The sequence below is a fragment of the Vicugna pacos genome, chromosome 5 (assembly GCF_048564905.1).
Source record: "Vicugna pacos chromosome 5, VicPac4, whole genome shotgun sequence".
Taxonomy (NCBI): Eukaryota; Metazoa; Chordata; class Mammalia; order Artiodactyla; family Camelidae; genus Vicugna; species Vicugna pacos.
The window spans coordinates 57,589,608-57,605,008 of NC_132991.1; the positions used below are offsets into that span (position 1 = coordinate 57,589,608).

Consider the following 15,401-nt stretch of genomic DNA (forward strand, 5'->3'; position numbering starts at 1 on the left):
CATCTCCACTATATATTTAAAACCCACTGAGAATTTTCCAAATGGTAATTGCAGTTATTTCTCCCTTAAAATAACAAATGATTATTGTATTTCAAAAGTGGCATTTTGTGCTCGTATCTTAAACTAACTTTTTTTTTCTCTGGAAAATGGCCGTTGCCAGGAGAATTTTATTTCTTTTCAAAAGAGAGTTTCAGTTGAGTCATGAAAAGTAGGTTGTGCATCATTTAGTCAATCCAACATAGAGTATTGCTGAAAAGCAAAAGCTTCAGAAGGACTGGAGCAGGTCTGTTACAGTGTATTAGTATTTTACTTATGTTGGTTTAATGTACTTTAAAGTTTACAGGAGTTGTGTGTGTGCATGTGGGTGTGGGTGTTACCCATCTATAGATATCTGTGAATACACCTGCTAATCCAAACCTGAGATCAGTAGTTTTTTTTAATGTTAAAACAGAAATATGCTATTTTGATGGACAATTTCTTGAATTCTACTGCAACATATGATTTAATTTTATTAACAGATGAAATTAACAGTTTGTTTCTTTAGTAGTAGCAGTAAGTAGTCTACCCTTACTCACTGTCAAACAACAGACTAGTAAGCCCTAATTTCAATGAGTAAAGTTAATCTAAATAGGGTTCGTCAGTTTCACTCATTGCTGCAAAGGAATGCGTGAATTTGAAGCTTCAAAACAAAATGTTTTAAGAAACCAAGCATCATTGTTTTATATTCTATTGTCTTTTCATAGATATATCTGTAAAGGTTTTCGCTATCTCAAAGAACTTAGCAGTACCAAGAATACTGGAGGAAACTACTTACTGCCGGTCCTGGACGTCCACGTATTCCTGTTACCTAAACGATAAACAAGATAATCTGTAAAGATGGAAGTTTCTAAAGAGTTTTAGAAAACTCAATAGTCAAACAGATAAGAATAACAAGTGTCCCAGTGAATTTTTTAGAACAAATGGATGCTGACAATTGATGCCCATTTCCTCCTTGCCTACGAAGCTAAGACATTATCTAATTTAAACTCTAATATAGAAGACTGTACTGGTATAGTGATCAAGAGCACCAATTCTGAAGCCAGGAGACCTGGGTTCAAGTCCTACCTCTATCCCTTAGCAGTTGTACAACTTTGGACTAATTCATTATCCTCTCTATGCTTGAGGTTTCTCTTCTAAGAAATGATGATAATGATTATGAAATTACCTCCCTCTCAGAGCTGTGAAGACAAACAACTATTTGGAAAACGCTTAAAACAGCACCTAAGACATAGGAAGTGTTTTTAATGAAATAAAACAATATGAATAACTTATCTTTTAGGTAATCTTTGTTAAAAACAAGCTAATTTAAAGGCCAAGCAAAAATGCAAATATTGCCAAAAATCAACACACGTGTACTTTAGTCTTGACAGAATGATGACTCCTTTAAAATCTAGGAGAGTGGTGGTTGAAGAACTGTCATCCCATTTAATCATATACTTTTTGATTATCCACAAGTCTAAGTAACTCTTTTTTTTAACATTTTTTATTGATTTATAATCATTTTACAATGTTGTGTCAAATTCCAGTGTTCAGCACAATTTTTCAGTCATTCATGGACATATACACACTCATTGTCACATTTTTTTCTCTGAGTTATCATAACATTTTGTGTATATTTCCCTGTGCTATACAGTGTAATCTTGTTTATCTATTCTGCAATTTTGAAATCCCAGTCTATCCCTTCCCACCCTCCACCCCCCTGGTAACCACAAGTCTATTCTCTGTCTGTGAGTCTATTTCTGTCCTGTATTTACGCTTTGTTTTTGTTTGTTTGTTTTTGTTTTTTAGATTCCACATATGAGCGATCTCATATGGTATTTTTCTTTCTCTTTCTGGCTTACTTCACTTAGAATGACATTCTCCAGGAGCATCCATGTTGCTGCAAATGGCATTATGTTGTCGGTTTTTATGGCTGAGTGGTCTATCCACAAGTCTAAATAACTCTGAACTCTTATACAATGTGGAATCTGAATCAGCATAATGGCAGAATATATTTCCAGAAGTGTGTCACGTTAAATCATGCCTTTCTATCTGGATTACATGGCTATTTATACTATAATAATATACCTCTTAACTATATCTTTATATCCACATACAGTATATTTAATTTTTTAAAACCCTGATTTATACTTTTAGTCATGGGACAATAAAAGTCAGGAATATTGTGAAAAATAAGCTTGAAATACTGTATTAAATAAAGAATTGATATATTGTGATTTGTTTGTTTTATACCAAAAATTTGGTTATGAGGTAACTAATTTCCCCTTTTTTTGAGAGTATGTATATAAGCAATGATACACAACAATGGTATAACTAAGTTTACCAAAGATACCTGAAAACAATATATATATACTTACTACAGGCACTAGTCCTGGTTCTCCTTTTTGTCCCTATAAAACAAAAAAAAATTCAATTAGCAAAACATCATAACTTGTTGAGCATTAACATGTCGTATTAGAATATTCCATGTAAACACTGGAAATTTCTATGTAAGAAACGTAAAAATATAAAGTGAGAACAAAGTTAACAATCAATCTTTAGAATACTTAGTCAGACATTATTCATGAAAAAAAGACTACTTATCTGAAAGGCATGAAACAGAAAAGAAATGTGTGAAATGTGTAGTCGTTCCCCTTCAGTTTTTAAAGCAATCAAACCCAGAGAATCGACCAGATCAAGAAATGCTTGTGATGAAAAAATGTAAAGTCAAAGCACCATAGGAAAACCTACCCAAAGACTGAAAACACAGAGGGAAATCCAGAAATGTGGATATATTTGAATTTTCACACTCACATTAAATAGCACCTAGTTCTTAGTAACTTATCAGATGTCATTCCTGAAACACCTGCTACCCTTTTTTAAAACTCGTGGAAGAATCTAAGAAGTAACAAAAGGTGTGTGGTCATCTTAATAAAAAAAAGAAAGAAAAGAGACGATATAATAATATTACTCAGGTAATTCTCAATATCGGAGAGAAATCTAGAAAAAATATTAATTTAAGAGAAAAATTAAAAATAACACAAGAAACTACACTTACTTAGAGGAAATAAAGTCAAGCATTTTAATTTGCTCTTATAATAGATGTAGCTAACATATCAGATATAGATGGAATTTCGTTTGAATCTTAGAACTTCAGATTATCAAAAATGGCATTCTCATGGCATGGTGCCAAGTATATAGTTTAAATAATATTGGATGAATTGCATCTTTATATACCTCTATTTTATCACATATTTATATGCACTGTTTATTTCAGGATTTGTCTTCCAATAGATTTTGGTCTCCCCAAGGTCATGATTATGTCTACTTTACATTCTCAGTTGAGCACACAGAGTGCTCAATAAATTAATTAATGTATCAGTTTCCATTAATGTACTATGAAAAAATGCTTTTTCCTAGGCATTTACGGAGAATGACAACATTAAGGAGTATATCCAAACTATAGAAAAAGCAAGAGTAATGACTTCTATTTTACTTCATTTCTCCTTTCATATATACCATTCTTCTGTAAAAATAATATGAGTTCATAACAGGGAATTTTGAAAATAGGAGAAACAGAGAGATAAACTAAATATCATACTCAATACCCAGGAGATAACCTCTGTCAGCATTCTGGGATTATTCGTTTTCCATCATGTATCTAAGCGTGGTCCACCTAATCAATGCCTCAGTATTTTACTCTTAGACTTTGTTTTCACTTAAAAATTATTTTACAATCTTGATAGTATTAATGGTGGACTCAATGACAGAGCAATATCCTGATCGTACTTGCTGATTCTAAAGCTGAGGCAGCTAATACTAAGGAAGTCAGAAATAAACTGAGAATTCAGAAGTATTGGAAATGATTCTACAGAAGCAGGAGGCTGTTTCAAGGTAGCACACAAGAGGCTGGAAACCACCTACAGAAAGACCAGAGGAAGAAAGGATCGACACACATGGGCAGCAAAGTAGAACAGGCTTATCCCTGCATCCCCACCTCTGCTGACTTTTGGACCAGATCTCTCCGTTTTTAACATGAAACTAATAAAAATTAACATTTTAAGAGCTATAAGAGCTTTCTCTGAAATATTAAAGAATTTGAATTGTTCAGAAAGGGTATATAATTCTGTGTCCAATAAATAAAGGACTTTATGAGAATGATGCTGAAGAAAATGTCCCTCTTTGGAGTAAGTCTTACAAAAACAAGTAAAAAGGGAGGAGAAATTATTTCCTCCAAGTTAGAAAAATTCACCTGTTGTTCCACGATACATGATATGTGATGAAATGTTCCATTATCCATTTCTGATAATAAATTTATCTAATGATTCCATGATACTTATTTTGGAAATAAGCCATAAATGTAAATATTTGTCTCTTTTGTTCATAGGCACTTTGATTTTCATACCCACTGGGAAACATAAAATTCAAGTACTCAGATTCAGATAAGAATTACAGTTTAATTTTGCTTCTCATCTGTTACTCATCACTTACTGCTATGTGGACATGCCTCATCACTTTTATAGGACGCCGTTACCACAGAGGCAGTAACAACATTTTTCCCAGCATCACATCATCTGTATCGTTTGCCTCATACAGGGTTATAACAAAGGCTCAGTAATTATTTGGGGTTAACACGAATGAATGAATAAATTATAAATAAAAATAAATATTATATAAATCAAGCACAAAGTGTGTAATATTACTCTGCTCTCATATTCCTGATGATGCGTGATATACGTGACGAAGCCATGCAGACAGTAGCACACACCGAGGGGGGAGGTGCATCGGCAGCTGCTTTGAGTGTGTCTTTCTCCCAGCTGTCCCCTACCACCTTTGGAAAAAGGCAGTAAACTAAATGACGTAGCTTGAGAGTTGTCCCTCAGTAAATTGACTGATTACTAACCAAATTAAATTGATCATTTCAGGGCAGTTCTGTCTGTCAGTTCTTTTTTTGTTTCACAGATTGTTTATCTATCTACCCACCTATCCACACATCTATTTAGTATGTTTGAGGCTTATCCTCAAAGTTTTAAGTTTCCATTTTTTTTTCTAGCTTTCAGATGTAAATTAAATGTGAGCTGGCATTTGTGGTCCTTCTCCTTTGACATATATTCAACTCTAAACAGCTTCACTGATACTTATTTCAAATAAGACAAGTTTATGGTATTGCCCTCTGAACCAGAAAGTGTGAGGGTGACCAGGATCTCCCCTTGATAACATCACTTTCATCTACCATGAGGGTGCAGCCTTGCTTTATCTGATTATCAGTTGACTGTTTCATTCCATGCAAAGGCAAAGAATATAGATTTGCTGGTAATCTGTCTAATATCTGCCATGAAGTTTGGGATGACTGCTCATTTCCATTCTTGATTCCTATGCCCATCCCATAAGATAAGACTGATGCAAATGCCATAGTTTTCAACTTAACCAGAAAACTGGGAGCACTTCCAAGGGAATGGAACTCTCTTCACTGAATGGAATTACCATATCCAGATGACAAGTAGCTAAACTGGCCAGCTGTAGCAAGGTCATGGCCATACTCCAATATTGCCCTCTTGAGTGTAAGGCTTGTCTCTGGGATTAGATTTTGGGCTCCTTGATTGTGGAGAAGGGAAAAGGAAGGGAGGTGATGTGTGATTAGCGAAGTATTCAATTAATTCTTTTCATTGAATCTTTACTTCCCAATCAACAAGAGAGGGGCCACAACTCCACTGCAGTAGAATTGATATTCTCCATCCTTCCCTCCCTCCCTTCCTCCTTTATTTTCTTCAATTAGACACTTGCTGCATTTCTAATATGTGTGAGGTATAATACTAAGCGCTGTGATAAATTCAAGCAATACAAAGGTTAAAACAACACAGTCTTAATCCCTAAGGGATTCATAACTCCCTGGAAGAAACATCTATAAACAAAAATTAACAAAGTGAATAAAAGAAAGGCATCTGTGATCTATAATCAAAGTAACTAAACTGTGCTTATATATATATGTTTGTAAAGTACTCTATTCTCCACAAAGGGCTTTCACACACTTCAGAGTACAGTCCTATATGGATAGCTTTAGAATAAAAAAATTTACAAAAATGAAACTATGCAAAGTAAAACTTACCTTTCTTCCTCTACCTATAAAAAGAAAAGAATAAATATGTTATTTTATGCAGAAATGGTTATTGAGAATCTCCTAAATATTTATTTTCAATAATTTTTTTTGTAGAATCAGAATTTAACTTAAACAGCTTTCCCTTTCACCAGTAGGTAAAATTCAAAAGTTTTTTTTGATCAATATTTTCATAAGAGGCAAAATAATACATCCCTTTGGAAAATTCTGTTGGCTAAGAAAGACAAGCGAATGGAATGGATTGCCTGGAGAGAAGAATGATATAGATTATTGGTTTCTAAAACTTTTGTAGGGAGGGAAAAGTGTCTGTGTTTATCATAGACTATGTATTTGAATACATATGTAAGAAATTTACATATAAGAGAAACAAGTTTACATTTAGGTGTTTTAGTGAACCAGGTAAAATTAACATTAAACTTTTAGGTACTCAGCATGGATAGGGTAATAAATGACCATCTTAAGTGGTACAAGGAATTCTCAAATGAGACATAACCACTCAAAATGCAGCCAAGAATCCCCTGGTTTTTGTTAAGATGGGAAATAACTTTATTTTTATTACTGTTAGATAAAGTGGGTGAGTGCAATTATTAACCCCAAAGCCTGAATATTGGCTTAATTATTCTTCTGGGTTGCTGAATTCTGAGAGCAAAAAACACTGCAACTATAAAGATGAATCATTGGACCAATTCTGAGTTGGCCCTAAGCATTCTTACCAAAATTGGTATTGCCACCTCCAGCTGTATGTGGGCAGACAGGACAGCATTCCCCAGGGGGAGTTATGGGGTCGGCACATTCAAGCACATCCTGGCACTGTATCTTGTCACAAAGAATGGCACCATTGTCACAGACACAGATCTGGCAAGGGGCAGGTTTCCAAATGTCCCTGTTTAAGTACATCTGACCATTCTGAGTGCAGGCTATTTCTTCACCATATCCTTCTAGAATAAGAAGAAAAAGAAGAAGAAAAAAAAGGAGGTTAGTAATTTGAAATTTCAGAATCTGGGAAATATTTAAGAAGGTGAGTCATCTTGTGGGTTCTGAAAAACTCAGCTAAGCGGTAACCTAACGAGGCAAAACACAGAAGAACTTACTTCATTTGGTATTTAAAGACAGATCATGTAATTCACAATTAAATTATTATAATACCTATATTCTAATGTGACAGAGGAAGAAAAAGAAGTGATCCAAAGTAAGTGTACTTAATCAGGGAATGCCTTACAAAATCATTTTTGAAGGTACAAATAGCCAAACATGGTAAGATTATGTTTGAGGGATAAAAATAAATCATTTGAAAAGGAGGAAAAGAGAATGGTTCTGAAGAGAACACATCATTTCAGCGTTTGGTAAACTCTGTGACTTTCAACTGATTAGAAGCTTTTGATTAGTAAATCTCACAACAACAGAAGACAGTATGTATTCAAGTACCATGAAGAAAAATTTAAATTAATTTTAAATATTAAGATTAAAAAGAAGTAACAGTGACCCATTTCACGGAGTGGATTTCCATTAAACATCCTAAACTAAAGGTGCTTTCTAAACTGCAATGGAAATGCAAAGTTTATACAGGCAATGCATTAATTATCTTTGCATCAAAAGTGATTAAGGAAAGCCATGACCAAAACAATATGGTCAGCTATTACATAATATCTGCCAAATGCTTTTTCACGTTTAGATGAAAATTTAATGCAAAATATGTTGGAAAAGAATATACACACATTTACACAAATGGTAATAGTAATTCTATTATACATTTACTATAAAATAAACACACATTACATCTTTAACTTTGTAATTCTTAAGAAACAAACTGTAGTATTTCAAAACATGACGTGGATCATATAATCCTTGCTTAATTCCTTCAGGAGCTTTCCAATGACTTAAATCAAAGTTCCTTTTTAAAGCCCAAAGGCCTCCCTCCCAGTCCTTGTTCAACTTGATCCCTTTGCCTGGCACTACCTTTCCTTCTCTCATCTCAGGCTGACTATTACTGTTTGCTTAATTGGCGCCTGTCCCCACAATTCTCTGACCATCCTATAAAAGCAGACTTCCTTTACCCAATTGATACATTTCACGGAACTCTTGAAAAAACTCATTCATTCATCCATTCTATTTATTCATGTTTTGTATATGCAAGGTAATTAAACAGTTTCTAAAATGAAACAGCTAGGCAAAAATCACTGCCTTCAAAAAAAAGTCACAATTAGTATTAATTTACTTATTTTTACTTGCTTATTTTCTTATTTTCAACACTAGACAATAAATTACATTAAGGTAAGAATTAATGTGTCTTGTTCATCATGGTATTTCTAAAGCTTGACACCACACCTTGCATAGAGCCAACATTCAACAAATACTTGTTCAATGGATGGATACGAATAAATGAATGAATCTAAATTATGGTTCACTCATTCAACTGCACTAGCATTAACTTTGTACTTTACAAAAATAAAACTAAAAATTACAAAATGCATTCACAATTAGTTTATGACATCAAGTTATTTCTATTTCTATTTATAAATACTTACATATTTATCAGAATAGATATAGTCAAATGATAATACAGAACTACAGATGAAAATGACTTCAGTTTAGAATAAAGACATCAGTTCAAATACCCATCTTACTAACTTTGGAAAGTTCTTCTTGGTTAACCTTCTCTCACTGCCCTATGGAATACTTTGCTACACATAGTCTTTCATCACAGATATTTGGTAAATGGAAAATTGCTTTCAGAGCATGACACCACATCCTGAATTCCATGCTATTCATAAGAAGAGCATGAAGTTTATAACTGGTTTCATCTTCATCAAAAGATGTTTATCACATAATAAACAACTAATCAATAAGACAATATTGGCTCTGTGTATCTAGTAACTATAGGTATTTTAAACCAAGAAGAAAATAAATACCCTGCTTTAATATGCTTTTCTGCAGGACTATTTTGAAAAAAATAAGACATTTGTACATCAAATAAGCAGTGCTACTTTTAGGTGAAAAATCACTTTCAGACAACGTAGTTCCACGGTGAATGTTTCCACCAAACACAACCTATATAGAAATGGAGGTACCTCCATAGTCCATCAAACTATTTCATTAGGTAAATAAAGAATAACTTTGTTTTATGATTGAAAGGAAATATCCAGTCACAAGCACTAAACACCACTGACTGAAAATGAGATATACCGTAAGTTCAATTAGCTTGATTCTCCCTTCCCACACCCTGGGAGGCAGAAGTTTTCCCATGTATTTACTGAGAGTTAAGTGGGTATATGCCAAGTACTGCATGTGCAAAATACTGAAAGTATATGTAGTCTATTCTCAAAACTATATGCTATCATTGTGAAGTAGACCTCAACTTCACCGATGAACAATTGGACATGTGGTAGTAGAGAATATGAAAACAAACAAAAACAAGATGACATGTAATAATGTTATCGATTAAATATCATTAAAATCTATGAGAGACTCTTCAGAGGTGAGTTATCCTGTTCTCTGTGGCTCCTTCAGGGTTCCAATAAAAAGACACATTCTCTCAGTTAATTCACAGAAGGTCAGTTTCTTCCTGAAAATTTAAGACAGCATAACCTCAATCCAAGGGGCAAAGAAGTGGGCCACTATATTACTTTGCTTTAAATGACAATGTTAAAAGTTAGTTTTATACTCTGAGTCATCACTGGTCCTTTTCCCCATGAGAATTTATAATTAAATTTAAGATGATGTGGACAGTTAGCTGGAATGCTTTTAAATGGCAAGGAGATGAAAAACCACATTCGCTGCTAAACCCTGCTTTCCCTTCCCCCGCACAAGAATCCATGCACATCACAGAAGGCACAAAAACTCAGTGAACTCTCATTGTTCATGTCTGAATGAAAGACGTGTGCAAAGAAACAGTGGGTAGAAAACACCGGGTGTCTTAGACAGTTCTCAGGTTTGTACATGGTAGTTGTACACCTTATGATTAGACTGTCCCTTCTGTTTTCTACATCAATGTTTATTCAAACAAAAAGAAAAGCAAAATAGAAGGCAAAATTGCAGCCAATTTGCAGTGAAGCTGTCATGACATAATTATTCCATGAATGATAATATTATTTAAGAAAACTAAAAAGGAATTTTCTTGTGACATTCTGAGCAATTCAATACTGACCTCCAGATTTCCCTCTGAAAATCATACAATTAATGCAAGCTGACGTTAAGCTTTTTCAAAGTCCTGGAACTTTAAAAATTATTTCTTGTAAAATCTGAAAAAGAATTCCAAAACCAAAATAGTGTGACACCTGTATTTTTCCTACTTACGTTTCTTTAACTTTCCTACAGTTGAAGAGGACTCATAGATATCTAATAGTATTATCATTATTTTATAATCCTCCATGGTGTTGTAACTTCCAAAAATTTTGTCTTCCAAGCTACAGAATTCTTTTACCCTTACCAAATGTTCCAACAAATTGAACTAATCCACTGCAAAGTCATTACCACAAACATCTTGGCACCAGTATCTTATAGAGAAGAGATGTATTTTTATCTGACCACGTTTTGTTTGAGAATAACTCAGTTGTCCTGTGTTTCTCATATAACCTCATAGATTTGTCTCCTCATAAAACTTATGTGCTTTTAAACTTAGTTTTAAGAATTCAGTTCTTAATCACTAGATGGCAGACCAAATCCACCATCTTATTATAACAGACAATTATAAACTCAGCCATCAGAACTTCTGCTTGACAACTATGGGCCGCACCCTAGGTCTACATTCCTTTATATAATCGTATTTGTGCAAAAAAGTCTGCAAAGAAATGGCCATATTGATAACTTTGACTACCCAGGAGAGATGTGGTTCTATTTGTTGTTGTTGTTTTTAAAATTTTTATTTATTTATTTTTAATGGAGGTACCGGGGATTGAACCCAGGACCTCATACATGCTAAGCAAGCACTCTACCACTGAGCTATACCCTACCCCCGATTCTATTTGTAATATTAAACTTTGGAGTCTACCTAAGGATTTTGAAAAATATATGAAATAGAAGTCCCTAAATCTATGCTAGACATTCCCTAGATGTTAGCTAAAGTTCTTCCTTGCAGAAATAATGTGCTCACATATCACAACAATTTTAAATCTCTTATTCAGACAAGTGTTCATTCAGATCATTTTCTCTCACTGGACTGTAGTGAGCTCCTTAGGAGCCAGATATGTGTTCATCTCAGTAACTTTCACATCCAATGTCATGTAATGAGTCTTTCATAAGTGTATTTGCTGTGTAGATGAACGTGTGAGTGAAGGAAGGAAGGGAGGACTAGTTCATTGATGTACTTATTAAAAACATAGCACATGATGCTTCCTTTCCTCCTTTCCTAAACTTCCCAGAGGGGATATGCACTTAGGACCCCTATTTTGGATGAAAGGGAAATGGGTCACTTGGTGGTTCTTGCTAAGTGTGTCCCTGACATCTAGACCTCTGTGGGGCCAGAAAGGAAGACAACTGGGTCAGTCATAGCAGCTCCTATTTTGAAAAAATTTTTTAAAAAATTATAGCAATGCTTCAGCCTTCCTGACCTAGCTGGTCTTGGTCCCTTCTGGGGTTGTGAAGGTCTAGGTAAACATTATTTCAAGTTTCTCTAACTGTAAAAGTGTTTGAAGAGCTAGAATTGTGGCACAGTCAGCTGGTGGCCTCATGAGAATGTCATATGGGACAAGGGAAGCAGCAACAGAACAGCCCCACTGGCCGCTCTGGACCAAACCACAGCTGCTGCCTTTACCAATGCACAGCATCGCCCCAGCTGCTGGACTCAGTTCCAGAGAATCTTCCAAGGAAATCCCTCCCTTCCTTCTGCTCTCAGGCACTGTTTATCATCATGAGGGAGAGATAGAGGTTAGAGTACTCAGTTCTTCCCTTAGACTCTTCCGACGAAATGCCAACAATTCCATATTCCTCATTTCTCTTTCCTTATCTTATCCCCAACGTTTGAAAAATTAGACACATATGAAACCACCAGGGATAGCTGAGGGGGCCTGTTTCATACTTTGACAATATTCTTCCACCTCAGCCTCAAGGTCTGTGAGAGGGTGGGTGGGAGGTGAGTATGGGGCAGGCCTGTGAAGTTTGGCATCTTTTGTTTCTTCAATCCACTTACAGAATTTCACTTTCCAGTATGTGCCCACCCCCCCCCCCAATTTAAATCTCTTTTCAGGATGGTTATTCAAAATATTACTTTTTTGTGTGCCCTTTCTCTTTTATTGTACCATCCAAACAAGGGTAGCCATTCAATGATTATTTGAGTTGAGTTAAATTTTTGTTCCATTAGGACAATCATATTTTATATTCTGAACAAATACAATAACAATTAATTTTGAAAATGTATCTTGAGATTTGAAAAAGTAAAAAGAAGACAACTCATACACATTATGTCAGTGAAGCATACCGATAAAATGAGAGTAGATACACTAATGCAAAAGTGGTAGTTTCTTCAATACAACCATAAAACGTTTCTCAATCTCAGATGCAAAGGCTTTTTCAGTTAACTAGTAAAACTGCTGTTTTTACTTTACTTAAAATGGAAAAAATAAAAAGGAAAATCTTTTCTATTAGGTACTACTTCAGTTTCTTTCCATGTATCATTGGGAAATCTAAATGATTGTGGCCAAAATGTGAAACTAAAACTACACATAAAGCACATGAAATGCTCATCTACAGTTTTGTCTGGAAAAGCAACTTTCAGTCTGCTAATGCATTTGACATAGATTTTTTTTTTCCAGACTCATGGCTCAAACTATTGAATAGCTATAAAAACATCACAAAGGGAACTGGGCCTGCTTTATATTGAATACACTAGAAATTTCGGTAGTAATTTCTATAGCAAACCATAGTCCTATTCTTAAATAGTAATCCTCAGTGAATAATTAAGTACAATCTGTGCTATGCCCAATGTGTCTGTCCACCTAAATGCATGAAAGGCTTTAAATTGTTCTGAATGAAGTCTGTCTATTTAATCTCTCCCCAACATGACATTGCTTGAAATAAAGAAGAGAACCAAAAATGTGCTTGGCTGTTTCTCTTTCAAATAGGTAATATCATGGCTTTCATATAGTCTGGAGACAAATTAAGTAAGTAACAAATTCTGAGCAATAGATAGTACCCACATTTCAGATTTCCATCATTTCCTTCAAGCCTTAGCTCAAATGTTATCTTCTCCATGAAGCCTACTCTGACCGCATTACAACCAATTGAAAATTACCGCACACACGCACCCATGTCACTCTCCATCCACCAATTTTCTTTTAATGCAGTACTTAGCACTTTTGAACCTACTATATTATTGTATTTATGTCTGTTGTTTTGTTTCCTGATGATAGAACTATAGCTTTAAAAGAATAGATACAATTTATTCTGGCTTGCCCACTGATATATCCTGATGAATAGTAGTCAGATCATAGTAGATGTTCAATAAATACTTGTTGAATTAATTTGTTGAATATTAGTTGTTTGTGTTAGTTGCTTTAGATGGTGGAATTGTTTTATAATACTCTATAGTACATAAAAAGGAGCAAATTGTAAGAGTACAAGAAAGAGATCTAGACCATACTGCATATGAAATTATTTGCTTTGATCCTGGGCTTCTTATGCAATTTTTAGAGAAGCAGTAATTTTGCTGCTATTCAAATACAAGCCATACCTACAGGAATTTAAAATACCTGGCACTGTAGGAATATAGTGTATTAATGTTACTTATTTCCGATATTATATCCTAAAAATAACATACATTTTAATTCATTGTTTAACAAAAAAAGTGTTGTTATATTATAAGAGGATATTTAGTATGGGATATTTAAATGAGTATAAAATCAAATGTTGTATATGATAAGACATTTTTAGTATCAGTTTAACTCTCTATCTTATGATGTCTTTGCAGAGGCATTTTGCTTTCTTTTCCTGTCTTTCCTGATGCAGAAGAATATTAAGGCTTCAAGAGAAAAATCTAGACATCGCTGTAGTCAGTTTATTCCTTCTAATTCATTCTTTATTGACTTATTCTTTATTCACTGCCCTCACCCTGACCAAGCTGAACTTCCTTTTACAATGATCTAAACATTCCACAGTTCTCAATGGCTCTTTGATCCCATTCATCTTCCTACCAAGGATCTAAAATATTTTGAAGTGTCTAAAGAGGACCTGAAGGAGCCCTCTATGCACTACTCTCTCTGGGGCTCACTTCAGGAAGTAGTGGGGCGCACTAGTGCCTGAAGGCATAATTTCTAAGTTTATCCACCTGGGTATATTTAAAGACTTGACCTTTAATACCCATAGCAACCCAATTTTGTCCTGACCTACCTAGACTTAATTTATGTCTACTTTGTAGCTATTAAAATTATAAGGTGATTTCTCCGAAGAGCAGAAATGAAAATGGATTGTACCCTTCTTTGTGGCATTCCCCTATCAAATACTTCCAGATTGGATAATAGCCTTTTTAAATAAAAACACTAAAACCATTACTTCAAAATACAAATCTATTTATCTTCATGTGCAGCTTACCTTCTATAATGCACATTAATGATTGTACAGAAGCCACCATATTTAAGGTCGAGACTCAATATGCATCGAACCTCAACCGCAGACAAATGCCCCAGTAATATTTGGGAGTAGAAAGAATCTGTTGCCTTTATTGGGAAGTTATATTAATAATTTTCTAGATGTACAACAAAGTTATTCATTGGGAAGTTTCTGTGCTTGCAGGGAGAACAATAAACAAGAAAACCAAAGATAGAGGAGGAGGAGAAGAGAAAGAGAAAGAGGGACAGAAAGCGGGAGAGGGGTGGGGGAGGGAGAGGGGAAGGAGGCTGAAAAGACCAGCCACCAAGACGATCATTTTCTTCCCCCATATACCTTTACTGCATCGAGAAGGAAGATTTGCAAGTTTCTTTAGCAAAATACAGAACTAAATGAGCGATATTTCACTAACCTATGGTTTAGTAAGAAAAATACAAAAAATGGAATCCAAGATTTTGACCTGTAAAGCCATGTGCTTCTGAGAAGTTATTTTCCTTAATAAGTAAATGAGTGGAGAGTGAATTGAAACACCCTTATGTAGAGGAAATGTGAACACAGGCAAATTTTATTAGAATTTACAAAGTTTAAAATTATTAATTATTCAATTCCTTTTAGTTTTGTTTAAATTCCAAATTTTATCATTATTGTTTAATCTATATTTTTATTTCTTAAAACATGGCCACTATGAAGAAAATATCTATAAAGGAAAGAACATATTATTTTCTTAAAATAT

The 15,401-nt window shown here is 34.4% G+C and overlaps 1 protein-coding gene and 1 long non-coding RNA gene across 2 annotated transcripts in view; both read right to left on the reverse strand.

Annotated features, from left to right (window-relative positions):
- The window catches only part of COL5A2 (collagen type V alpha 2 chain), a 128,246-nt gene that overhangs the window by 57,793 nt on the left and 55,052 nt on the right, over positions 1-15,401 (reverse strand). The window contains exons 2-5 of the mRNA XM_006209993.4: positions 6,847-7,071; positions 6,125-6,138; positions 2,397-2,429; positions 815-847 (exon numbers count right to left, since the gene is read on the reverse strand). Coding sequence (XP_006210055.1) covers positions 815-847; positions 2,397-2,429; positions 6,125-6,138; positions 6,847-7,071 — 305 coding nt within the window. The remainder of the gene's footprint in view (positions 1-814; positions 848-2,396; positions 2,430-6,124; positions 6,139-6,846; positions 7,072-15,401) is intronic.
- Positions 7,862-11,272, reverse strand: LOC140696427 (uncharacterized). Its single transcript, XR_012072747.1, has 2 exons — positions 10,278-11,272; positions 7,862-9,695 (listed from the first exon to the last, which is right to left on the reverse strand). It is a non-coding gene; the product is annotated as an uncharacterized lncRNA (long non-coding RNA).